General features: G+C 46.2%; 1 protein-coding gene and 1 long non-coding RNA gene across 9 annotated transcripts in view; both read right to left on the reverse strand.

The window, feature by feature from the left end:
• Positions 1 to 591: 591 nt before the first annotated feature.
• LOC105744829 (uncharacterized) lies at positions 592 to 11,605 on the reverse strand. The gene is made up of 3 exons (XR_001117775.3): positions 11,457 to 11,605; positions 9,377 to 9,438; positions 592 to 3,317 (listed from the first exon to the last, which is right to left on the reverse strand). It is a non-coding gene; the product is annotated as an uncharacterized lncRNA (long non-coding RNA).
• Positions 11,606 to 16,856: 5,251 nt separating this feature from the next.
• STXBP1 (syntaxin binding protein 1) overlaps positions 16,857 to 27,570 on the reverse strand; it is a 79,460-nt gene continuing 68,746 nt past the window's right edge. For 4 of the 8 annotated variants that reach the window (XM_004479770.5, XM_071216981.1, XM_071216982.1 and 1 more), the window contains 3 exons: positions 25,957 to 26,111; positions 24,043 to 24,168; positions 16,857 to 18,914 (listed from right to left, as the gene is read on the reverse strand). In XM_004479770.5, coding sequence (XP_004479827.1) covers positions 24,059 to 24,168; positions 25,957 to 26,111 — 265 coding nt within the window. In that variant the 3' untranslated portion in view covers positions 16,857 to 18,914; positions 24,043 to 24,058. The remainder of the gene's footprint in view (positions 18,915 to 24,042; positions 24,169 to 25,956; positions 26,112 to 27,570) is intronic. The other 4 variants (XM_004479771.5, XM_071216983.1, XM_071216984.1 and 1 more) reach the window with 1 other exon arrangement.

Genomic DNA, 27,570 nt, shown 5'->3' on the forward strand with positions numbered 1-27,570 from the left:
TATGCAGTGCATTCCTTGTGCGTGGGGCTCCCCTACGCAGGGGACACCCCCGCGTGGCACAGAACTCCTTGCGTGCATCAGCACTGCGTGTGGGCCAACTCATCACCTGGGTCAGGAGGCTCTGGGTTTGAACCCTGGACCTCCCATGTGGTAGGTGGACGCTCTATCCTTTGAGCCAAATCCATTTCCTCCTAATTGATTTTTGATGAGGGTACCAAATGCCCAGTCAATGGGAAACAATACTTTCTGACAAATGGTGCTGGGAAAACTGGAAATCCTTACGCAAAAACATGAAGATGAACCCCTACCTCACAACAACTATATAACTGTACAAAAGTTGACTCAAAATGGATCAAACACCTAAATATAAGAACGGAAAGTATAAAACTCTTAGAAGAAAATACAAGGAAGCATCTTCAGGGTCTTGTGGTAGGCAATGGTTTCTTAGATGTTACACCAAAAGCACAAGCAATGTAAGAAAAAAATATGTAAGTGGGACTTCCTAGAGATTAAAAATGTTTGCGCATCAAAGGACTTCACCATTAAAGTAAAAAAACCCTACAAAATGGGAGAAAATATTTCCAAACCACATAACCAAAGAGGGTTTAATTTCCAGAATATATTGAGAAATTTACAACAATAACAAAAGACAACAGGTCAGTTAAAAAATGGATGAAACACTTGAATAGACATTTTTCCAAAGAAGTTATACAAATAACTAAAAAATATAAAGCACATATGATACCCAACATTCTTAGCAATTAAGGAAATGCAAATCAAAACCACAATGAGATACCATTTCACACCCACTAGAATAGTTATTTTTTAAAAGAAGAGATACAAGGGGGAGGCAGACTTGGCCCAGTGGTCAGGGTGTCTGTCTACCACATGGGAGGTCCACGGTTCAAACCCCGGGCTTCCTTGACCCGTGTGGAACTGGCCCATGTTCAGTGCTGATGCGTGCAAGGAGTGCCCTGCCATGCAGGGGTGTCCCCCGCGTAGGGGAGCCCCACGTGCAAGGAGTGCACCCCGTAAGGAGAGCCGCCCAGAGCGAAAGAAACTTCAGCCTGCCCAGGAACGGTGACGCACACACAGAGAGCTGACACACAAGATGACGTAACAAAAAGAAACACAGTTTCTCCTGCAGCTGACAACAGCAGAAGCGGACAAAGAAGAACACGCAGCAAATAGACACAGAGAACAGAAAACTGGGGCGGGCGGGGAGAAGAGGAGAGAAATAAAAAAAAAAGATACAAGGATGTTCTTTCATGAACTATAACAAATATACAACACTAATACATGGTGTTAATAATAGGATGGTCTGTGGGAATAATACACCAAATATAAGCTATGGACTACAGATAGCAGTAACGTTATGATGCTTTTTCATCTAATGTAACAAATACGTCAGGACAATGTAAGATATTGGTGGTGGGGCAATGTATGGGGATTAGGAACAGCTTCCCTCATGGGCCCTGTCAAGGGAGGTGGTAGGCTTGAAGGGGAAGGAGATGTTACCAGGTGAAGAAGGCGTGCAGGTGTGAAGTGGGGCGCGCAAAGGTCCTGTGGCAGGAGGACATGCCTCAAACGTGATCAAGGCCAGGAAGCTGCAGCTCAGAGAGGCAGCTGGGCAGACCACACACGCTTCTTAGGAGGGAAGGAGCTTCTCTTTCATCCAGTCTGCAGTGGGAATTCCAGTTCCAAATTGCATTTGAAAGATCACAGTTGCATGAGGTGAAGATTGGAGCAGGGCCAGAGGTAACCTATTAGAGGCCAGAGCTGCCAACCTGAAGTGACAATTAAAAATTTTACGAGGTGCCAAGCATTGCACTAAGGGCTCTACATAGATGATCGCATTTAATTTTGACGGGAGTCCTACATGCAAGGCACTTGCATCATGGTCTTTATACAGATGGGAAACTGAGGCTAAGAGAGGCCAACTCTTCCAGGGAAGTCCGGAGTCAAATCCGGTCCAAAGTCGTCTCCTAGCCAGGATACATGCAAGGCACTTGCATCATGGTCTTTATACAGATGGGAAACTGAGGCTAAGAGAGGCCAACTCTTCCAGGGAAGTCCGGAGTCAAATCCGCTCCAAAGTCGTCTCCTAGCCAGGATACAAAAAATACTAGGAATAAAAGTGCCCGACTGGCTGGGAAAAGACTGATGTTCTGCGGCCATGGAAATAGAGAGCCACCGAAAGAGATCTGAAGGTGGTTAGTGAGTGCACGGCCAATCCCTTCCGCCACGCGTTGGAAAGCCAGCAGTAATTGCCTCAGTGCAGCAAATCAAAGACAACCGATCCTCAAACAATCAGAGTGCAGCTGTCCACCAGTCCTGCCTCCCTACTCCCCCAAACCCAACCGGGGAGACTGTCCTGCCAGCCCTGCCACTGGCTAAGTAAGCCATACATTTGGCTTTTTTGGTTTCAGGTAGTGAGTGGCAGCCTTTTCCTTTGTCCCACCATGTGCCAATTTTTTTTTTAAGGTTTATTTTATTTATTTCTCTCCCCTTCCCCACTCCCTCCAGCCCCCCAGTTGTCTGCTCTCTGTGTCCATTGGCTGTGTGTTCTGTGTCCGCTCGTATTCTTGTCAGTGGCACTGGGAATCTGTGTCTCTTTTGTTGCGTCATCTTGTGTCAGCTCTCCGTGTGTGCGGCGTCATTCCTGGGCAGGCTGCGTTTTTTGCATAGGGTGGCTCTCCTTGTGGGGCGCACTCCTTGCGCATGGGTCACCCCTACATGGGGGACACCCCTGCGTGGCATGGCACTCCTTGCATACTACAGCACTACATGTGGGCCTGCTCACCACACGGGCCCAGAGGCCCTGGGTACCGAACCCTGGACTTCCCATGTGGTAGGCGGATGTTCTATCAGTTGAGTCACATCCGCTTGCACCACGTGCCAATTGTAAGACTCACGTTGTGTATTCTGTCTCCTGGGGGACCTGTGGACTTGGAGGTGGCTCTGGCCCCTGCCCAGTGGTCCCACCTCGGCTGAGAGTGGCGAGCGGCCCTGCCTTAGCCAGAGCCACCCTCCTCAGTGAGCACCTGTGCCCCTCCTATTGTGGCGTTTCTCAGACATTTTGGCTTCTGTGGGACACCTAATCATTGGGTCTTGTGGGAAGACCCGACGCTGGGCGGGAGGGCAGCTCCACGGTTGGCGAGTTCTCCGGAGCTGTAGAGCACCTCTCCAGTCTTCTCAGATGTGGGCGCAGGTTTCCGCAGGGCCCAGATGCCTGCTCGCTCCTGGCATCCCAGCAGACTGGGCCAAGCCTTGCAGAAGCCGAGGGGCCACATCTCCTGTCCTTCCTGGGCCTCCTGCTGTCAGCAAGGGGTCCCATCCAGAAAATAAAAGATAAATCAAAAAGTATCATCATCATCATCATCATCATAAAATACACATAAAACTAAATCAGAATAGTTTCCTGTCAGTTTTGCAACCATTCGTTCAGGGCAGGGTATTTATCTGAGTTACCTTCTTGAGCAGCAGGTCAAGCCATTTTGCTTTGTTTTACACTTTATTTCTACCAAATAATAGGAACATTCTAACTCATGGTAAATGGCAGCATGTGTCAGATGGTTCTTGGTGTTCAGATCAAACATGGCCCTGACGATTACGGAGAATTCCTAGCTGAAACATCCTCTGCCCTGAGTCACACGTTAGATCAAGAAGCACATCATACACCCAATGCCTAGAAGGTAGAATGTTTAATTTGGGAGAGAGCAGCAAATTAAATCCTTGTCATAAGTTCCTTTTGCTGTGTAACAATCCATCCCAAAACTTGGTGGTTTAAGAGAACAACTATTTGTTTAGCTTATTCTTCCCTGGGGAGTTCTACTGGCACAGGCCAGCTGGGCTCACCTGTGAATCTGCAGTCAGCTGGGGGGCAGGAGGCTCACCTGTGTGGTGTAACTGGATGTTGGGGGGCAACACAGAGACTGCTGCTCTGCTCACCACCAATCACACCAGCCCCGCTTGCTCCCAGGGCAGGCTCAGAGCAGCAAGAGCGTGAGAGCAGAAGCGGCTACACCTGGTGAGGCCGAGACTTGGAACTGGCAGAAGCTCACTCTTGCCACGTTCTAGTGGTCGAAGCAAGTCACAAGGCCATCCCAGTGTAAAGGAGTGGGAAATGGACTCCACCTCTTACTGGGAGAAGAAGCAAAGGATGGTGAGCATTTTGCAATTGATTAGCACAGTCCTTTAGCTGCTTTCAGCCCTAGAGAGGGTTTCTTAGATTTTCGTTCTAGGATTTGGTGTTGTTTTAAAGCATGGCTTTTATAAAGCATGATATTTTGCCTCTGGAGTGAGAGGGTCAGGCCACTCAAGATCCTCAAGATCTTGAACAACCCCTTTGAAATCAGAGAAGTGGCACTTTCAGTGTCGTGAGGAAATGTTTTCAGCTTTGTGTCCCTCAAACGTCCACATGGAAATGCGCAGTCTCAGCGCCCCTCCTTCCCCCCGATGGCTACAGAACCCTCACACGCAAGGGTGGCAATTTGATCCCAGCCATAACTTTCTGTGTTTCTTTTGACACTGAATTCAGACAGGAGGCAACCCACCCACTAAGAGGTCTCTGGGAACACAGGCAGGGAGCCGGCGTTTGGAGCCAGCTTCCTTTATTCGCCTAGGGAGCCCTGCATGGCTCACAGACCCAGGGCTCTTGCAGCTCTGGTCCCAGCGGACTCACAAATGAGTATCAACTAATCGGAAAAGCACTTCTGAGCTTTTTTCTCTTTTTAGGAGGTATTCCTGGTTGTGTGTGGCTGCTGAAGTTTCTTCCCTGTGATTTCTGTGACCTGTCTGTGACCTGACACATTTCTTTGTACGTCTGAAGCCAACAACAAAAAGGTGTGTAAGTCTCTTCAAGTCATCCCTTAGATGATGTCAGGGAAGTCACTGCAACTTGAGGGGACAGAAACAAAGGCGAGCACCTGCACTGGTCACTTGGGGAGCCACCAGGCTGACCAACTGGCACCCCCACAAATTTTCGGAGGGCACGGTCCTAACTGGCCCCTTTGGCCTCAGTGTGCCACCCTAGCAATGTGGACGTTTGTCCCACAGCTGCAGTGGCGCTGAGGAACGGGGACGGTAGCTGGTTGGAGCATGTCCTTCTCCTACTGAAGTGTGGCAGCCTCTCCCCCTCAATAAGCTCTCCCCTGACTGCTGTAAGTGTGCTCAAATTACGGAGGTCCAAAACCGTTGATTCTGACCATTTTTAACAGTCTAATAGTTGTTTTAGTGGAGGGGCTGGCCATTGGAGATTCCCACTCTACAATTTTCCATGACGTCGTCCTACAGTAGATTTATTTATTTATTTTTGGGAGGTACCAGGGAATGAACCCAGGACCTTGTACATGGAAAGCAGGTGCTCAACCACTTGAGCTACATCTACTCCCCCTCCTACAGTAGATTTCTTGTTTTGTTTTGTTTTTTGAGGTACCGGGGCCGGGATTGAACCTGGGACCTCATGTGTGGGAAGCTGGCACTCAATCACTGAGCCACATCAGCTCCCCTGAGTTGGTTTATTTGTCTGTTTGCTTGTTGTTGTTTTAATTTATTTTTAATTTTTAAAAAAAGATACCTAGATTACACAAAATGTCACACAAAAAAATACAAGAGATTCCCACGTGCCCCACTCCCCATACCTCCCACAACTTTCCTCATTAGTGTGGCACATTCATTGCAATTGATGAACACATTTGGAGCATTGCCACTAAGCATGGCCCATAGTCTACATTGTAGTTTACACTCTCTCCCACTCAATTCCATAGGCCATTGGCAGGATATATAATGGCCTGGATCTGTGGCTGCAATGTCATTCAGGACAATTCCAAATCCCAGAAATGCCCCCATACTTAACCTCTTTTTCCCTCTCCCTGCCTCGAGCACCTCCAGTGGCCACTGTCTCCACAACAATGATATAATTTCTTCCATTGCTAGAATCACAATGAGTCTACGGTAGAATACCAGTAAGTCTGCTCTAGTCCATATTTTATTCCCCAATCCTGAGGACTCTCGGATAGTGATGCCCACTCCACCTCCAATTGAGAGAGAGCCTTGATTCCATATGGTTGATGGATGAGACTCTCTTCCTTGCAGTTGTAGACTCTCTTGGTTCCTTGGTATGGTGGTTGTCCATCCTCATCTCCTTGTTAGTTGTCCTGGGTGAGTCCAATGAACTGGAGAGTATGTGTTGCAACTCCTCTGAGGCTCAGGGCCCAGCTGGCACATGGACAACCCAAAGATTCAAGTCTCTTGGATGTAAGCCTACCAATTCCGGCACCACGGTTTTACCTTGGCCTTTTTTCTTTGTCCTTGTCTCTCCAGATCTATACCCTGAAGCCTTCTGCTCTGTGGGTTCCCAAAACAGCTCACTCAGGAAGGATCTTGCCCCTTCTTAGCCATTTTTTGAGAGATGGGTGGTGAGTGCTCACTTAAACCGATGCCATCTTGCTGAATCTCCCTTTGTTGTTTTTAGGCGACACTGGGAACCAAACCCAGGACCTCCCATGTGAGAAGCAGGTGCTCAACTGCTTGAGTCACATCTGTTCCCCCTACAGTAGATTTTTAAAAAAGATTTATTTTATTTATTTCTTCCCCCTCCTTGTTATTTGCACTTGTTTTCTGCTCTGTGTCTGTTCATTATATACTTGCCTTCTTTTTAGGAGGTACCAGGAACTGAACCTGGGACCTCCCATGTGGGAGGGAAGTGCCTAATCACTTGAGCCACCTCCACTCCCATATAATAGATTTTGAAATCAGGCAGTGTGAGTCCTCCAACATTGTTCTTTTTAATCATTGTTTTAGTCATTCTGGGTCCCTTGAATTTCCATATGATTTTAGGATCATCTTGTTAATTTCTACAAACATGACAGCTAGGACTTTGATACAGATAGTACTGAATTTGTAGATCAATTTGGAAAGTATTGCCAACTTAAAAATATTAAATTTTACAATCGACGAATGTGGGCTATCTTTCCATCTATTTCAAACTTCATTTCTTTCAACATTGTATTGTAGTGTTCAGTGTACAAGTCTTGCACAACTTTTGCCAAATTTATACCTATTTTATTCCTTTTGATCCAATTAGAAATGGAATTGTTTTCTTAATTTCACTTTCAAAATATTCATTGGTACTATATGGAAATACAATTGATATTTGTATATTTATCTTATATCTTGCCATTTTGCTAAGCTTGTTTATTACTTCTAACGTCTCTTTTTTGTGGAATCCTCCAGATTTTCTACAAACAAGATCATGGCATCTGAAAATTGGATGTAGTTTTGCTTCTTCTTTTCTAATCAGGATTCCTTTTTTACTTGCCTTATTTCCCTAGTTAGAACCTCCAGTACAAGACTGAATAGAACTGACAAACGGACATCCTTGTCTTGTTCCTGACCTTAATGGAAAATCATTCAGTCTTTCAACTTTAAGTGAGTTTTTTGTAGATGCCTTTTATCAGGTTGAGGAAGTTCTCTTCTATTTCTAGATTGTTGACCATTTTTATAGTGACCATTTTATATAGACCATTGTTATAGTGAAAGGGTGTTAGATTTTGTCATATGTTTCTCCTGATCTGCTGAGATGATGTCTTAGTCAAGATTCTCTAAGAAACAGAACTGACAGGAGGAGATAGCTATATTTTATGAGATTTTATAAAATCGTCTGATGCGACTGTGGGAAAGCATAAGTCCAATTTTGTAAGTCAAGCTGCAAGCTGGGAACTCTGATGAAGGTCCTCAATGAATTCCCAGGAGGAGCTGGCTGGCAGAAGTAGAGATGAAAATTCTCTTCTGACTGCTGAAATAATCACCGCTTTTAAAGCCTTCAGTTGAATGAATAAGGCTTCTCTCATTCCTGAAGGCAATCTCCTCAGTTAATTGTAGATGTAATCAACCATAGATGAAATCAACTTACTGGTGATTTAAGTCCACAAAATGTCCTCACAGTAACAATTAGGCCAGTGCTTACTTGACCAAACTACTGGGCACCATTACCTGGCCAAGCTGACACATGAGCCTAACCACAACAGATGCCCTGGAAGAGAGATAAGCCTGATAGTCTACAGCTATGTGAAGAGACCAGAGCAGTTAAACCCAGAAAGAAATGAGCCCTGGGAGACAGCCTTATGCCAGGCTACAGTTGAGATAGAACGAAGCTGGGACCATAGGGTCTTAAGAGGAAGAAGAAGGCTGAACCCTCGCAGACATCGCCTGCCCTCTTCTCTCAACACGTGGCAGACTTTGGGTGAGAAAGTACCTCTTATGGGGAAGTGGATTTGGCTCAACTTACAGAGCATCCGCCTACCACATGGGAGGTCCAGGGTTCAAATCCAGAGCCTCTTAACCCATACAGTGAGCTGGCCCATGTGCAGTGCTGATGTGCGCAAGGAGTGCCCTGCCACGCAGGGGTGTCCCCCACGTAGGGGAGCCCCATGTGCAAGGAATGTGCCCCATAAAGAGAGGCGTCCTGTGCAAAAAAAGCTCAGCCTGCCCAGGAGTGGTGCCGCACATATGGAGAGCTGATGCAGCAAGATGATGCAACAAAAAGAGACACAGATTCCCAGTGCCACTGACTAAAATCCAAGTGGACACAGAAGAACACACACAGTGAATGGACACAGAGAGCAGACAATGGGGGGGAGAGGGGGAGAGGGGGAAAAAAGCACCTTTTGTCTTTTTTTTTTTTAATTTATTTTCCCCCTTCCCCTCCTCCCACCCTGCTGTTTTTGCTGTTTGTGTTGTCTTCTTTTCTCATTTATTCTTTCCTCTAGGATTCACCAGGATTTGATCCTGGGGACCTCTGATGTGGAGAGAGGTTACCTGTCAATTGCGCCTCAGTTCCTGATCTCTGCTGTGCTTCACCTTGACTCTCCCCTTGTCTCTCTTTTGATGTGTCATCATCTTGCTGCGTGATCACTAGTGCAGGCACTGGCTCACCACACAGGCACTCACGCAGGCACTGGTTCGCCTCGTGGGCATTGTGCTCACCAAGTGGGCACTTGTGCAGACACTGGCTCGCTGCACAGGCACACGTTCTCTTCTTCTTTTTAACCAGGAGGCCCCAGGAATTGAACCCAGGTCCTCCCATATGGTAGGCAGAAGTTCTGTCACTTGAGACACATCTGCTTCCCTCTTATGGTACCTTGAGTTGGACTCTGTAGGGCCTTGTCATGTAAGCTTCTACCCCAAATAAATACCCTTTATAAAAGCCAACAGATTTCTGTTACTTTGCGTCAGCACCCTTTGGCTGGCTAATACAGACCAGGTCTGGCTTTGTTTACCATTGTCTTCCTGGTGCACAGAATAGTGCCTAGCATGCAGTAGGCACCCAAATAAACATTTGCTGAGTATGTGAATGAATGAAGTCGTAACTTACCTTTCATAATAACTCTTTTACATACTTTATCTCATAACAGCTGGTCAGTGGTTGTTTTTCTCCTTTGAAAGATAAGGAAACAACATTCAGGGAAGGTAAGAGATCAGCCATGGGCCTCACACCCACACAGGGCAGAACTGAAACCCTGTTTACTCTGTGCCTGGCATTATGTTAAGTGGGTTACATTAACTGGTAGATTCAGTCACCACAACAGCCTTAGGAGATAGGAACAATTTTAATGAAACCGAGGATCATCTAAATTCAAATCCAGGAGCTGAGTTTGAGTTTCCACTGTCACTGGCCAGTGACCTGAACTCTGAAACGTCAAAACGAGCATCAGGGTAGCGTGGTGGACATTTGTTTTCAAGCAACTTTATGGAAATACAATTTACATAACGTACTATTCACCCATTGACAGTGTGTAATAAAACGTTTTTTAAAATATTCATAGGGTTGGGCAACTATTACCATAATGTTATTTTAGAACATTTTCATCCCTCCAAAAGAAACCCCATACCCATTAGCAGTCCTCTTCTCCCTTCACCAGCCAGTCAGGCCATACGAGGGCATCTCATTTTCCTCAGTTGCTAACGGCATTCCCTCACCTCCCTCACAGGGAGGCCGTGACGATTAAGGGGGCTCCCACAAGGTCTGGCTCGCGTTCATTCATTCTACACGTCTTCTCAGCCAGATCGGGGGCACAGCTGTGCCATGATGTGGCACTCAAAGTCTGGCTGCGGAGCCAGACCAATGATACCCAGTGACCACAGGGCAGCCTGAATGTGATGCGGGGATCCCAAGAAAAGAGGTAGGGCATCCAGAACTAACCCAGAGACACGTTTTTGCGTAAGTGTTATATCTTCTCTTTGTCACTTTGTTCTTCTTATTCCAATTTCTTATTGCTAGTTAAGCTCACTTTAAAGGAAAGTATTAGTGCTGGGGAAAGTCAATTGTGTAAGGAAGGAAAAGGTGTGAAGTAGTATTGGTGATATATGTTTACAAAGCAACAATATGAGTTCTGGGAGGATGGAGGTTAGATCATGTAAATTGTGTAGAGTTATAGTAGTAGGAAAGTACCTATAATGAGGTAGACGACTGAATATGGGAGGAATGTGGTACGTACTAAGAGGCTATTGTTTTCGTGAGAGAGGGAAAGAGAAAAGAGAGGTAATAGTTTCAGGGACGAATACCAGATGGAAAACTAAACAAAGGTATTAGAAATTAAGAGTTAGACACTTTGTGGATCAAAGAAAGGGAGATGGAATATAGGAGAGATAGCAGATGGTGGAGGATATCAAGTTGTAGGGGAAAGGGGATAGTGTAGATAAGCTAAATCTATTCACAGAGAAATGAGGCAGTGGAGGGTGAGGAAACCCAGCAAATGTGAGGTATTTCCTGTAGGACCTATTGTATTGTTAAGGTAAAATAGTATAAGAAGAATATTGGGGACAAGAAAGAGAGGATTGAAAAAAAAAAGAACAACAAGAACAAGAACAAGAACAACAACAACAACAACAAAAAACCCAAAGAACAGAAACCCCGCCGCCAGGCTCAGCTGGGCTCAGCTGGGCTCCGGTCCCCCGCCCGCCGCCCGCCGCGGCTCGGCTGGGCTCGGCTGGGCTCGGCCGGGCTCGGCTTGCCGCCCGGTGCGGCTCGGCTCTCCCGCTCGCGGTGCGGCGCGGCTGGGCTCGGCTGAGCTCAGCCGGGCTCCGCCCCCTCGCCCGCCGCGGCTCAGCCGGGCTCGGCCGGACTCGGCTACACTGGCCGCCGCCCGCCGGGGCTCCGCGCGCGGTGCTAGCTGCCTCGGCTCCGCCTACCCAAGGAGGGAATCCTCCACACGTAGCTGGGATCTCCGTGTATATTTCACAGATGGATCCTCTCTGTTACCTTCCCTCCAAATCGATGTCCAGACACCTCCGGACCAGGAAAAATCCCGAAACAGCCGGTCCCAAAGAGTCTCCGACGCCTCCCAGCCAATTCCCCCAGGAGCTAGTAACCGGGAAGTTCACTCAGCCGCCATCTTGCCTCCCCCTCCTGAAAAGTCCCAATTTATATCTTATAGACCAGTCCTTTCCGTTACCTTCCCACCAAATCGATGTCCAGACACTTCATGCCCTGAAAAAATCCTGAAAAAGCCTGGTCCCGGAGAACCTCCAGCGGTGCCCAGCTGCCTCTTCCCAGGAGAGACGGCAAGACAAGCTCACTCAGCCACCATCTTGCCGGAAGTCCAGAGACACGTTTAAGCACTGCAAGATTACATTAGCCATAGAGAATGGAACGCATGGCTGCAGTTAGCTTTTAAAGGTTATGGTTCATCAGTGCGTTTCCTACTGCTAATATCTACACACACAAGACCCCCCACAAATACCAGCTTTCCATTTTTGTGTGCATTTTAAAAAAATTTTTTTATTGATTTTGTAAAAATATTACATTAAAAAAAAATTATATGAGGTCCCATTCAACCCCACCACCCCCACCCCACCACTCCCCCCCCAGCAACACTCACTCCCTTCATCATGACACATCCATTGCATTTGGTAAGTACATCTCTGGGCATCTCTGTACCTCATGGTCAATGGTCCACATCATGGCCCATACTCTCCCACATTCCATCCAGTGGTCCCTGGGAGGATTTACAATGTCCGGTGATTGCCCCTGAAGTACCATCCAGGGCAACTCCAAGTCCCAAAGGTGCCTCCACATCTCATCTCTTCCTGCCATTCCCCATATCCATCAGCCACCATGTCCACTTTTCCCATTCCAATGCCACCTTTTCTCTGTGGGCCTTGGATTGGTTGTGTCTGTTGCACCTCTATGTCAGGAGGAGGCTCAGATTCCACATGGATACTGGATGCAATCCTCCTGCTTTCAGTTGTAGGCACTCTAGGCTCCACGGTGTGGTGGTTGTCCTTCTTCAACTCCATCTTAGCTGAGTGAGGTGAGTCCAATAAATCAGATTGTAGGAGCTGGAGTCTGTTGACGCTCAGGGCCTGGCTATCCGATTGTCTTTGTGTGCATTTATTTGTACTCTCTGTGGCTATGTTTTTGATTTTCTGAAAGTACTTGACCGTAGTGAATTGTCCTCCATCAGATCACCCTCAAAAAAGTAAACTAAGATAAAACCTTCCAAGTACCTTGTACACAGCCAAGGCAAATGTGAAATGAGAGTTGAATTAGGACTCCCTTCCCTAGAGGGATTCTATAGTTATACCACACTCCCAGCAGAACACAGAAAGGAGTGTAAGGGCTATACTGAGCTAAGCATTTATGTAAACTCATTCTCCAGCAAATGACAACCTGAGAAACAAGGCATTTTAGAAAATAGCAAACACACATTTTGCATTTTTACAAATAATGCTGTTTGACATTGGGCCAGTGTTGTCTTTTAATTCTATTGATGGTATCTTTTGCTGAAAGAAATATATTTTATCTAGTCAAATCAGTCCTTTGTGTCATGGTATGGAAGCTGTGTCCTACCACAATATTAAAATATATTTTCATATATTTTCACCTAGTATTTCTAGGATTTTTTTTATACTGCAATCTTTAATCCACCTGGAAAATATTTGTTTGAATGGTATAAAGTAAGAGATCTAATTTTTTTCCTAAAGATTTCAGGGGGTCCATGAGCTTGAATTGAAAAAAATCAACTTATTATGTTTATTTTCTCTGACTTCCGATTTGAGTGTCATAAAACTATCTGCCGCCACATTCTGAGAAGCAGTCTGGCAAAGGGGTCCATGAACAAAAAAGGTTAAGAACCCCTGGTCTAGTCCTACATTCAAACACACCACCTTCTTTTAATTGCCATAGCTGCAGTCATGTCTTCATGTCTACTAGAACGTCAACTAGTTGTGTGTGGCTAGATGGACTATGCAGCAAGGAGTGGCTGATTATGAAGCTAGACCAAGAACCAGGTTTTGAGCATGCCTTATAAGCCAGGCTAAGGAGCATGGACTTCATCTTTTGGAACATCGGAAGCCACAAGGGCAATGGTCCTCAGTGCTGGCTGCTGTGCCCTGTACTGCAGGAAGAACTTTTAAAAATAGAAGTGCTGAATAACCAAGGAAAGCCAAGCACGGGGACTGGGTATGTGTCTATGTGTGTGGAATTCTTAAAACTCCCAGTTGGGTGCAGGTGTGGCTCAAGCAGTTGAGGGCCCACCTCCCAGATGGGAGGTCCCAGGTTGGGTTTCCAGTGCCTCCTAAAAAATAAACCAAAACAAAATAACAAGCGAAAAAAAGGAAAAAACAAACTCAGGGAAGCTGACGTGGCTCAGTGGTTGAGCACCAGCTTCCCACATGCGAGGTCCCAGGTTCATTCCCCAGCTCCCCGTACCTCAAAAAAAAAACCAAACCAAACACCTCCCAGTTGATTGTGAGGGGCAGCCAGAGTTGAGATCCATTGCATTACAGGACTCAAAGCAGAGAAGAGAGTTGGCTGCATTTACACATCAGGAAAGTCACTGGAATCCACAAGAAGAGACTCAGAGCAAGTGTGCGTTGGCAGCAACTGCACCTGGGGCGACTGGCTGCATGATCCAGGAAAGCAGCAGAGAAGGCCTGACCTGAGGCTGTGGCACACAGATGACACTCAATAAATGCTCATTGCCTCTTCTCCCTTGTGCGCTTCCCTAGTCCAGAGCTTGTTGCGCCCAGGACGAGAGTGCATATGCACAGAGCTGTCTCTTTCCTAGGGGGGCAAATCTACAGTTAGTTGGAAACATCAGACACTGACAGGTCCGCTTGGAGGAGGTTGCTTTGGGAGTGTGCACCTCCGGTGGCAGAGGCTGGAGGCTGAAAGGAAAAGGACCACAGGTCTCTGAGGAGAGCTCTGGTGTGTGAAGACACAGGTCAGCAGAATTCCTACATTCACACCTTGCCTGTGCCCAGGTCCCTGAGTCATAAAGAGGGGAAGCAAAGCCCCCCATTGATTTGTATGGACATGTGCATAAGCTTTGTTGCTTTTACTCACTGAAATTCGTTGGTTGTTACTAAGCACAGACTCACCTTTCCTAGTACACCACTCCTTACCAAGCACAATCTCACCTTTCCTAATACACCATTCCAGGTAAGTGCTATTGCTTTCCTTCTGCCTACTATGTTGCATTCTTAGATTTTTCCCATGGTGGTAACCTCTTCCATCATATTTCAGCATAAATATTGCTCCTTAGAGAAGCCTTTCATGGTTAGTCTATATAGAGTGCTTTTAAAGAGATTTTAAAATGTTACATAAATGCATCATTCTGTATATATTCTTCTATAACTTGCTCTTTTCACTAAACATTAAGATCTTGAGACTTGGGCAGTTACGTGCATCACCAGGAGAATATATGACAATTTATCCTTTCTCTAGATGATGAACATTTGTTTTTCCAATTTATGAGCATGTTTATTCTTTTCACCCCAGACTTGGTTGGGAATCATCATTCTCACCACTACCATCATCATCAAACACCAACAGCACTAGGTGTACTTACGATGAGCCGGATTCAGCATCATTCCTCCACAGACGTCACTCACAGAAGGAACAAAGTCCCTCACCCAAGGTCATGTGGAAAGAGGCCGAGTTTGGATTCAGTCCAGGTCTGTCTGATGCCAAGTGCTGTGCTTCCAGCTACTCCTGCTATCCTGCCTCCCCAGGAACAAATGCTTGGTGTCACAGGGTGGCGTCCAGGCCCCTCAGCCTCAGCAGGGTTTGGCCGGGACACTCAGCCTGGATCTAGACCTCTGAAAGGCAGAGTGACTTGGATGTAGCTCACAGACATGCCGTGGCTTTAGGATTGTGGAGTTATTGATTCAATGTGATATGCTTTGATTTCAGAACCCCCTGATCCCTAAGGATATTTGAGGGAAGCGGTTGTGGCTCAACTGATAGAGCATCTGTCTACCATATGGAGGGTCCAGGGTTCAACACCCAAGGACCCCTGACCCGTGTGGTGAGCTGGCCTACACGCAGTGCTGCTGTGTGCAAGGAGTGCTGTGCCACACAGGGGTGTCCCCCACGTAGGGGTGCCCCCGTGAAAAAAGTGCAGCCTACCCAGGAGTGGTGCTGCACACATGGAGAGCTGATGCAGCAAGATGATGCAACAACAAGAAGCAACACAATTTCCCTGTGCCACGTGACAAGAATGCAAGCAGACACAGAACACACAGTGAGTGGACAAAGAACGGACAACGGGAGTAAAGGGGAGAGAAATAAATCTTGAAAAAAAAAAAAGGCTATTTGACATCATTGGGAGACTTCAGAGGAATGGCCCATAGCAAATCTATGCTATGTAACACAGAATTGGGACTTCTCCTAGAAGCATAAAGGCCCAGGCTCATGTGTTGCTGGGTGGTGGTTGGGGGAAGAATCAGGGTAGGTTGCCCAAGAGCCGAGGTCAAAGAATGACAGAAACATCCAGGGCGATATTAGAAAACCACTAGCATGAGTCTGGAAGGATATGCTGACTCTGGGGAAAAGGTGCAAACAGTATTTATTTTGCTTTATTTGATGCAAATTTATTTAGAATAATTTAGAATTAAAAATTCCCAAGGCATTTTGGTTACTGATGAAGTAAATAAGTGATGTAAGATAACCAGGATCTGATGCTCCCCAGATGGAGTGATCTTAGTACATTATTGCATCTCTCTCAGCCTCAGCTTCATCATCTGCAAAATGGAGAAGGCATCACCTGCAAGGTACGTGAGGGGCCTACAATGAAGCTCAATAAATGGTCACTGACATTATTAACTCCATACAGGGCAAGATTCACAAGACTAGAGCAGGGTTAGGATAGAGCAAATTCTACCAACTGGCCTTGATTTGTTAGATATCTTAACGCTATAAAGGAGGTCAGGGTTTGAATGAGAGAGTGACTAGGGACAAAAAAGTAGAAACAGATGTTTCTACAAAGATGACTCCCACTCCTGTGTCCTGTATTCTAGCAGGTTTCCAGGGTAAACCCAGCCCTAACTTAAGTACCTACTCTCTAAGCTGGACCACCCTCATCGCAGTCTCCCCAGGTCACGAAAGGCTTTGAGACTGGCAGGACATGCACCAGCTCCAATCTGGAAAGAGGCTTGTTACTCGTGGGCTGGCCATATGGCCGCAGGAAGAGAGGAGAGCAGAGAGCACTGCTAACGTCATCTCATCGCATGACTAAATATAGTCACCATATGCCCCAGTAAGAGGCCTCTGCAAAGACAGAGCCCTACAGTCTGTGGGATGGGGAGACATTCTAGATAAGGAGAAACTGGGCAATGGAAAAACTACCTTGTCTATAGGTAATGCCCAGCTGCTTCTTGAGGCCCAAAGCAAGCTTCATGGATTATCTCCAATTGTGAGACAGCGGGAGATCCTACTGCAAGTAATGGCGACCTGGATCCAGAAGACACCAAGCCACAGTAGGGGGATAGCCGGTCTCTATAGCGGAACCACAGAAGCCTCTTTCCACTCCCCCAAATAAAACCAGACCACAAGTACTGGACACCGTGAATGGGTGCGGATTTATTTATTTATTAGACTTGAGTGCTTCAGTACAGAACGGTACAGAGATGATACATGTTTTTGCTTCAATACTTCCAAACATTGATATTCTGATAATTTCAAGGTAAACAAGTTTCAAGACAGACTAGCCTTTTTAAAATATCCTTTTGATAAATTATTTATCTATAAATAACAGAGTAAGGAAAACCAACATGTTCAACAAACAAGGTCCTGAAGCGTGACCATTGTTTGGTCAAAGGAAGGGGACAAAACAAGCAGTAACAGTAAGGAATAAAACCAATGCAAGTACCTACAGTTCTGCCCTAAGGAAATAAGATATATTAAGGGGGAGGAGGGAAACAGAAGGAAGAGACCTGAAAACTAATTTGAGTGCAAAGGGGATATTTCCAAGCCTTGAAAGGAGAACACCACAATGCATCTACCAGAGAGCAGGAGAGGACCATACTCTGCAAGGAAAGTGGGAGGGAGGCACTGAACTAGCACACACCACGTTTGCAGCAACAGCACAAGACACAGTAACATACACACAGTTTGCAGGAGTTAAAGGGCAGCAAGGGGGCTGGAGAAGGGACATTTTTTGTGACTTCCACTTCATTGTATTCACATCAGCAGCAGAACAAATAGTGTGCTCACTACTGGAGAACAGAGACCTGTTGAGTCTCGAGGATGACAAGACATCCTTCTTGCATTTGCTTTTTAAATTTTTGCTTTAGAGCTAGGTTTTATACAGCTAAGTGTTTATACAGAGAATAAAATTATCTTTTCTTCTTACAAGGACAAAGACATAAGACCCCACATTACACAAAATAAAGTATTATGAAGTGTCTTAAACGGAGGATAACCTGACAAAAGTTGCATTCTGAGTGGTATAGGATCTGTACAAATTCAACAAACTATTCTTCAGGTGGTTTGAAGTACTTAGGGCTAAGATACCTCCCCTACAGGAAAGGGGACCTTGCCCAGGGGCCTCCAGAACACATTCAGTTCTAGTCCATTCCTGACCTTTGAGATCTATCCAGCTGACCCAACTAAGAAAAAGAAACCTTTTTTTTTAGTTGTTAGGGGTGAAGCGTAGGCAAAGAAGAAGTCTGGTCAATAGGTTCAAGCCTAACTGTTTCTCCAAAAGAGATGAAGGTCCCTGGCTGGGAGCTCACTTGTCACATGTTTGGACACTGTAACTTAGACTTCCCTCAAGATCAAGCACTCTGACAACAGGCCAGCAAGACAGGAGTGACCAGCTATGGAAGGAGGACGTCGGCCAGCACCAGTCTGATTTCATGTGGACACCCTAACCCCCACCTAGAGCCACGCTCATGGGGGTAAGGGCCACTGAGGAAAACAGGTCTATTCCACCTCAGATCTCATAGGATGCTAATCTTCACTTCCAAGCTCATGTGGAAATGGGTACTGGGGGATAGGACCTGGAGTGAAGGTAGATTAATCCTCAGTTTGAAAAATTCCCCAAACACAGACACCTCTATGAGTCCCAACAAGAACAGGAACAACCTAAAATAAGTTTGCAGAAACGCGCAAACTTCTACCTTTCCATACTCAAGCAATTTCCACATGTCGCACCGGATTATGTACAAGGTCACAGAGCCATAAATAATGGGGAGAAGGGGACCTCAGGAGGAGAACGTGTTTGTCCATTCATTCTATACAGTTTAAAAATTTCTCCAGCGATGCATCAGCTGCACATGAATTTTCCCTAAAGATACATATATAAGATACTCTTTAAAAAAAACACACACAATGCATTCTTTTGTTTGTTTCAAACAAGAAGAGGGCATCATCACACATGAGAATGCAGCGGCGACACTGCCAGCTACAGCGTGCAGAGCTGAGAAAGGAGCAGGGAGGGCGGGAAGGTCAGCAAAGTAACCAAGGCGGTCAGTGGGAGCAGGGAGCCCGGGGCACTGGTGGAAGGAGGGTTCACTGTTTGGAGGAGTGACTTATTTTTTTTTTTAACTGCTTATTTCTTCATCTGTTTTATTCAGTTTCTTCAACGTGTCCAGCAGTTTCTGTGGGGTGAGAATGTGCGTGGATCCTGGAGGAGGCAGAAAAGAGGTTGAACTCCTGAGTTCTAGTTCCAAACACCATTTCCTTCCCCGCTCTTCTCCGTTTCCAGATCTGCTTCCAATTCCCACCTCCCCCACCCTCGTCTTGGTCTAGTGGAAGCTTGGAGGGGACTGGGGTTTGAGGTGGTGTCAAACTAGGCCTGGGATATTTAGGGACTGTGGATTAAACAAAAACACTCTCTGGCACAGGCATGGTCCAAGGCTATACCAAGGAATGAGCCTGACTCTCCAACAGGGCTCAGCACCACCTGCCAAGTGATGGGGGCACCTGCATTTTTCTTGAACCTTAAGGTGAAGCCAGGGAGAGAAAGTCCAAACAATGCAGCGGGGAGCACAGTTGGGAGTGGGGCAGGGTTGGCAGGGGGCTATGTGTGGCAGGAAGGGTGCCTGGCAGGGAGGGAGTTGATGGGCAACCCCCCCCCCCCCCCGAGGGAACCCACGGACCTCCAGGAGCCAGCTGCTGGGGGCTGGGACCTCAGGTGTGAAAGGGAGAGGGCTGATACCTGAGGCCTTACCTTGCAGAGACCGCACATTGTAAGAGATTAGAAATGCTTGCAAAAATTTAAACTAATGGAGTTATTCTACTGCAACAAATGAAAAGATAAAAAATAAATGAAGGCCTTTTTCATAAGGAGAGAGAGATATCTAAAAAGTGCAGTAAAGAAACGATGCATGGATCGTGTGGTTTGGACATGGACTCAAACAGAACAGGAGTGACTGGGGTGGTGTGTGAGCATGAGGACTGCACACATGCAGCAGTGGGCTTTAAAGAAAGAAATCCTGGTGGGAGAGAAGAACTAAACAAAAGAGGTCCGTACTTGAAAATGTGCCTCCCTGGAGATGTGGACAAGGAAGTGGGCTTTCGTGGGAGGAGGGGAGTGGGAACCACTGGAGGCCAGATTTCCACCCCGAAGGCAGGCAAAAGAACACTTTGGCTGGAGTATTGGGCATCATTCCAAATACCAGGGTCCCAATGCCTTCGACTACTACTTGCTCAGCTGACCCGTGACTGATGGAAGCAGGTCTTGGACCAGAAGACTTTTATGTTAACCTTCCTGGTCAGTCCTTATGAGGCAGAAAACTTGTAAAGGCCTCTCTAGCGTGAGGGGCTTCTTCCAACATTCCCATTCTCTGCAGTTCAAGCCCCAGCCACCAGGCTCTGCTCTGAGTGAGGAATCAGTCTTGGGAACTTCCCAGAGCACCATGCGGAACGCGCTGAACACAGAGCCCGCACTGGCCCCTGCGCTCTAAGGTTGACTCATTATTCTGCAGTCCTGAGGGTCTTTAAGCAAATGTGACACACGTTCCAGGAAAATGTCCTTTCCCTTGAAGTACACTCATTTCTATGACTTTACCCATCTTCCTACCAGCCCTAAAGGAGGGTAAAGGCTGCTTCTACAAATAAGGAAAGAGAGGACATGAATGTTATGAGACTTGCTCCAAATTCTGAATAATCAATACCAGAACAGGGCCTTCCAAATCTCAGGGCGACACAGCCTGTGTCTGTACAATGAAAGCTGCCTTGGGCTACGCAGTTCTGGGATACCTTAAGGGCTTCCTAATGAAAGCATCATTAGGAAGCGCACGTGCCAGAGAAAACAGTTCCTACACCGTCCTCCCCAGCCAGCCAACTGAGTTCTGAGAAAGAGAAAAGCAGATTCGAAATAGAGGACAATCAAAAGGGGCTCCTCTGATCAAATGCCAATCCCCAAGTGCTTCCCACACTTGCTTACATGCAAATTCAGGATTTGGGCAAGACCATAAAGAGGTTATGGAATCCACACTCCAGAATTTTCTGATATTATCTGAGCACTGACCACCTGATGTTCCCAGACTTAGAAGAATACAAGTTCCCAAAGCAAAAATATCAGTGAGGACTCTAAGACTCTTAGCATCAGGCAAATTTCTGGGTTTTAATTTATTTGGGCCCTTTAAAGCAGGGGTTCTTAACAAGGGTTCCATGAGCTTGTATTGAAATTCCAAAAAACACTATGCTTGTGGGGACGTGTTGGTGCAGGTGAGCCATATTTATTAAATAATACACAGTATTGTAAGGATTTAGTAAGGGGTCCTTGGTTTTCACCTGACTGGCAAAGGGTCCAGGGAACAAAAAAAGTTAAGAACCCCTGATTTAAAGGGATCAGATCAGCTGGTATTAATCCAAACCACCTGACACCTGCTAACTTGTCTTGTTTTCTTACCCAGGTCGAGCTTCTCAGCTTCTCATTATCAACATTTGAAAATTGAGGTGGATGACATTGTAATCCGTATTTTGCAATATTCTCATTCTGAACCTATAGGTGGCTTCTGTATCACCTTCCTGAATGGAGTAGCATGTGGGTTACCTGCTGAGAGTCCCTTTTATTATACAGAACTAGAAGATTATGAACTGCGAACAGTGATCACTGAAAATAAAGTCAAGGTCTATCCAAATGAACAATTTCATGTTTCCAAAGCTGTGCTAGTCCCAGCAAGCTCTGGTATAACAAAATTCTTCTTTCTATACTGATAGAATCTTAATATCAAAATCAACTTGTTGTTCTTGAATTTGGCTGAAACAGACTACTGAATCAGAATATCTACAGGGCTGCCAGGGAATGTGTGTTTTAAAAGCAACCCAGGTGAGGCTGATCATCAGCCAGGTTTGGAAAACAGTGACCTGGCCCACCCGTCATCTTACAGATTGGGTAAATGAAACACAGAGTGGCGGCAGGCTTGCTCACGCTATGGTTCTACAGGCCACAGAGCCAGGCCCAGAAGCCATGACACTGGTCTCTCAATCCTGGGCACCCTGTGGTCTCCTGGTCTTGGGAGGAGACGAGCAAATGAATGCTTAAATTACAGCTGGGCAATGGGACAGCTCTGAGTTCAGATTCAAATCTGAGTCCCACTGAAAAATGAAACTTATCTGATTCCAATCTGGAATAAAGCAAAATGTTCAATATAAAAAAAGAAACTCTCTAAAGTGATAAGTGCTATTATAGGTCTAACCCAGCCTTTTATTTCTCTTTCATTTGCTTCTGACAACCTCTTGGACAGTTCCCTAATGATTAGTACTGTTAACATAAACTGCCCAGCACAGAGAGGTGAAAATCTAATCCCAAGATTTCATTTCTTAGAAAATATGGAGAGGTGATTAGTAGTAGGTCTTAAACTAAGACTTGGTATCTTGACTTTAGCTATTTCTGCTGGCTTCCTTTAACACAGACCTCAGGTGAGTGGCCTCAGCTCCAGAAAAGAGGTGAGCAGAGAGAAGAGACTGTGCCCTGTCATCCACGCACAGTGCCTGCGGGGGACACACTCATTCACAGCTGTAAGGACACCTTATCTTCTCTTAAAAGATATCACAAATACTGGTAATTATTAGGAGAAGAAAAACCAGACTAACTTTCAGTATTATCCTCTTCTTTGGTTACCTGGATAATTAACACAGAAGGGAGAAAGTGAGGCTTTAATCTCATTGCTGATCTCACTGTATTAGGGCTCTGTGCCTCGCTTGTTCTTAAATGAAGTCTCTCAAATCCAATACTACCCCCTCCCCCCAAATGGCTTCAGAAACCAAGAACACACAACCAGAGTCTTTGCTCTGATGGGAGACAAGACTTTCTATGCTGATCAAGTATAAAACAAAGGAAAACACTCTGCAAGGACAGCCTTCTGAAGCACAGAACTCCAGAATTAATCTTAACAGGAGTCCTTGGGGGGTCTGAGTTTGTGATTTTTTAAGATCCTGCAAATGATGCACTATTGCTGCAGTCTCTACTCAACTTTTGTCTCTCTAGAAGTCTTAAAATATCTTACAGCAAATGCTGTCCACCTACCTGCCATCTGCACACAGAACCAAATGTCTCTGATTAACAACCCATCAAGGTGCTTCTAAAGAATGATTTTAACAGCTATTCACCATTCATCTTGCTTTCTAGGGGAAGGGGAGCCTGGGCAGAAGAGTCAGAGCTTAGGGCCGTAACCAGCTCCACTTCCCTGGCTCACAATTACTTGCTATTCCTTAATTCTCTACTGCCCTGGAATATGCCAGCCTTCTGCCAAGGAAAGGAAAGAGGAGGAGCTAGATGGCCTAGTCTCCTGTTCCTACCTTTAAACAAGCCCTTTTGAGATGAAGCTCTATTCTCTTTATGCAAACAAGCATGCTTCAGACGTTATCTAGTCAAGGTTCTTACAGATCATCCCCTGCCCCTTCCTGAAGTTCACCAGAATGTGGGTGAGAGTTGGTAGGATTTCATGGTTTGAGTCACAAATCTGAATTACAGAATTACACACTGTCAGAGCTCAAAGGAGTCATGAGGCCTGAGATCCAGTCTCCTTGTGATCCATATACTGTGGCCCAGCAAGTGGAATTGACCTCCTGAAGTCACACATGGTGCTCATAGCCAAGCCGGAGACGGAGTCCAAGCCTTCTAGCTCCAAGCTTGTGACCCAATCACTCCTTAGAGATTCTTCCTTGGGAGAATGCCTGTCTTAGGAAAAAGGTATTTACATGACTTAACTACCATTGCCTTGGAGTCTATTCTGGTGCCTGACTTCACTAGCGCAGCCAGCTCCCTGCCCAACCGTCCTCATGATCAGACTCCAAAATGTGTCTCCACTGGATTTCTTCTTCTTCAATATGACCTTCCCCTAAACATCCACTGGTCTCACTCTCAAGTTCCCATGTCATGTCACAACCAGGACATTACGTGTTCCCTGTATGGTGACCACAAATTCAACCCTAGGCCAGATGGCTTGGGCACCATGCCTCAGTCATCCCTCAACTTCCAGCTCCCTCTCTGAAGACAGTTCATAGCAGTTATTCTTTTCAGTTTAAAGCCCAGTGGCCTGCAGCTGTCTGACTGAGCAGCAGGTAACCCAAGGCATGAGTGAGCTGGCAAGTTGGAGCCCAGAGTTTCATGGCAGGGTCTGTGAAGGCAGCATTGGACACATTTTCAATCGGTGTTAAGAACTGCAAGCATTTTCTTATTAAAAGAAAATCAAATAAACAAAAAAACTAAAAAGAGAAAAATAAAGAAAAAGAGTGACGGAATAATCAAAGAAAACCCTTCAGAGGGGAAGAGTTTCTTTTCTGTAATAAGCTGCTTTTACTTTGTTTCTTTGGCTCTCACTCCATTGTTGGAGCCTGATCCTCAAAAGATACCCTAGAGGACTCCCTGAAGTCGGGGTGTCTCAGGTCCATGAGAAATTTGGTGGGAGTAAGAATATGAGTAGAACCTGTGGGAGAACAGAGGCCAGCTGACTGCTTGAACACAGGTACGTTACAGGAACATGCCAACTTAGACCTACATTTTATGCAGCCATTGAGGTATGAGGAAGCAAGACACGCACATGCACGCACACACACACACAGGCGGCAAGGATGGCTGGCATGCACGAGGCAGGTGGGGCCACACAGTGTACAGTGGCTGTCTGCGCAAGGCCTCTCCATGAATCTGCATGGGCAAATTTATACCCCCAGGTTCCCGCCTCCCAACAGAGAAGTTCAAGTTGGGTCCAAGGGTTTATACCCAAAAGCCTAGCTGTGACAGCTGCTGTCCAGGAAAGCTGTTTGAACTCACAATTACCCATAAACATTCATGCAACACTTATGCAAGCAGGGAACAGAGATATTCATCACTGGGGCCTATATAACCAAAAAGGAAAAACAATTACAAGGAGAAATGGTGACCAGACAGGGGAAGCTTCAGGAAGTTTGGAGAAGGAGGCGGAGGGATGAATAATCCCACTGAACAGCGGCATAAAGAAGGCAGAGCTGACAGTGTCAGGTCAGTCTTTATACACCCAGGAATAGCCTGACAGACTGGTCTGCTTGCTCTGATAGCTTTGGGGGTGAGCTTGGTTACTACAATGATGTCGTTACTACAAAATGGAGGCAGAACACTTCTTATGAGATAGTGACTGAACCTAGGGCCATGACCAGTAGTGGGCACTACTGGGGGGTCAGAGAAGGGTTCCCAGGCTGGGGGTGGGTGGGGTCAGCTCAGGGCCTTCCTCCTATTTAGTTCAGGTGGAAACGGCCCATGAGGCAATCCACGGGGTGCAGTGCCTACCTCCCTCCTAACGGAGACCAAGGTCCCCGGCCTCCAGCATCCGTCAGTGGAGGTGCTTCCCCTCTGAGGGCAGTCTGGCCAGTGCATATATGCTGATAGCCTCTTGCCAATCAATGTCAAGAGACACCCCAAGGGAAAAAAAAAAGGGGAGATACCCCAGGGCAGGTGCAACTTCGTTTTGTTAAGGGCAAGATGGGGCAGAAAGGAAAGGATCTGAAGAAAGCATGCTTTTTCTTCCTCTTCTAGGCCTAGAAATTGTTGAAGCTCCTGAAGCACAAAAAAAGAGAAAAATCTTCCCCTGCTGCCTCAAACCAGCTCATAAGAGTTGCCTCCTCCCTTTTGGAAAACCTACAGGAAATACCAGAAAGGGCACAAGGGACCTGGAAAGCAGCAGGAAGTGGCCAGGGGAGACCCTCAGCAGAGTCCAGCAGTTAGGCTGATATGTTTCGGGCAATACCTACTCACACACTACGTCTATTCATCTCTAACTGACAGGTAAAGAAGGGTAACAATTTACCAACGGTTCACTGAGCATCTTCTAGATATGAGGCCTAACACTAGGAAATTGACAAATCTCCCTCTAAGACCTATCTCAAGACTGTAAATGAGCGTTAACTGCATTTTGTTAAGGAAATTGCAGCTTGGAGAGGTTGAGCTGCTTGCTCAAGGCGACACTGCTTGGCAGTGGCAGAGCAGGAATTTGAGCCTGGGTCTGTTGGACTCTGTGATCAGGCACTTCCCACCCCATGATGCACCTCTCAACAAGAGACACAGTGCAGACATGAGGAAGGAACCCTGCGCCCCTTAGCATCTGCTGTCTATAAACACTTACCCAGAGACTACGTTTTACAGGGACAATGGAAAATTGAAGACAGTGAAAACACTAAAGCATGGAATGGAGTCAAGGTGCAGTAAAGCAGCCCCTTCCCTCAAAAAACATCCCCCTACTCACCTATTAGCACTTCCCACTTTCCATTGGCTTGGGTCACCTCATAAGCACAACGCATCTCATTCAGGCTCACACCCCCAAGGATGAAAATAATGAGGCGGGGACCACTGCGGTACTCTCCTGGGGCTTTATTCTTATGCCAGTGTCCATAGCGGGCACTGGGAAAGAGAGAGGGAGGAAGGGAGAGAGAGAGATTAAATTACGTTTATCTTTACTTACAGTATTTATCACTTCATACCTTGGCAATTTGTTGATACATTAATTCTATGCACCAATGCCCAAAACACAGTAGAAGCTTAGTAAGGGCAGGTTTAATTGAGCTGCAATGCAAATCATCAAGTGGTATAGCTGCTGAGAGAAGAATCACAATGTGTGCCTGGGCTGTGACCTTGTCACTCTCTAAGATACACGTAGGCCACAGATAGGTTCAGTTGAGCTTGAGAGTTTGAGATGTTAAATTCAAAAGCATAACCCTGCATGATGCTAGTCTGAGCACCTTCCCCAGACTGTGCATGTTTCTAAGCTTGCCTGGGACACTTTACTGGCAGTGAGCAGTGATGACAGAATCTAAGATCTGTTTTCAGATGGACACATTTATGTTTTGAGCAAAGACATACCGAGTGCTGCACGAGGGCCTGGTCCTCCCCTAGGCACTAGAGAGGAAGACATGAATGAGATAAAGTCCTTGTCCGCCAAGAGCTAGTAGGGTAACTGGTGTGGGTGGGGGTGAATGGGGTGGGGAGAAGGAAGAAGAGCCAGTTGGTGCCATGATTAAGAGCACAGTGCCATGGGAATAAACCCAGGGAAGGGCCATCTATCCCAGTTCACTGGGAAGTCTTCCCGTAAGAGGTGACACCAAGCTACCTCCTTAAAGACATACAAGAAGAGCCAGTGAAGAAAGGCATTTCAGGCACAGGGACAGTTCCCCAGAGAAACGGCTCTCTGTCCCCAGGCTTCCCTCAATAGGTCTTTACCTTGTACTCAAACAATGAGAGAAGGGTTGCTTCCAGGTTAAGAAAATGACTTATGGATGCATTCAAGTCACTTTCCAAATCTAGAAGGCACTGTAGAAAATATCTGGGTCAACAAAGAGAATATCACAATCACTTTCTTTCCTGCTGCAATCATATGATACTTTACTATCATCAACCAGCCTGGTTGTGGTACTACTTGGTACTACTTTTGTATTTTACTCCAACGCTGGCAATAACAATGTAGCCCTTCTGCCATCAGAAGGGCTGTACAAGGTCACAGATGCCACCAGCAGGCCTCAGGCACAGGCTTGGAAGAAGGTCTACGGTGAAGACAGAAAGAGAGGGCAAGAGGGAAAAAGAACTGGAAAAGTATGAGAAGAGGAACAAAGAGGCAAATATCACAAAAAGTGTTAATCCCAGGATGTGCACAGTGCACCAGTGTCACAGGTTGACTTCTCTGCAGCTGGTAACCCTTGTTCTAAGCTCATGTGTTCAGCCTTGATAGTTCTTGGAAGCCAAGCAAAGTTTTCATTGGCAGAGAAGAGCAAAGGTAACCACACTAATGCGGATGTTAATAATGTGTGGGATGGGCTAGGTGGGAACCCTGTTCTCTGCATGAACATTCTGTAAATCTATAACTGCT

The sequence above is a fragment of the Dasypus novemcinctus genome, chromosome 8, assembly GCF_030445035.2.
Source record: "Dasypus novemcinctus isolate mDasNov1 chromosome 8, mDasNov1.1.hap2, whole genome shotgun sequence".
NCBI classification, from domain to species: Eukaryota; Metazoa; Chordata; class Mammalia; order Cingulata; family Dasypodidae; genus Dasypus; species Dasypus novemcinctus.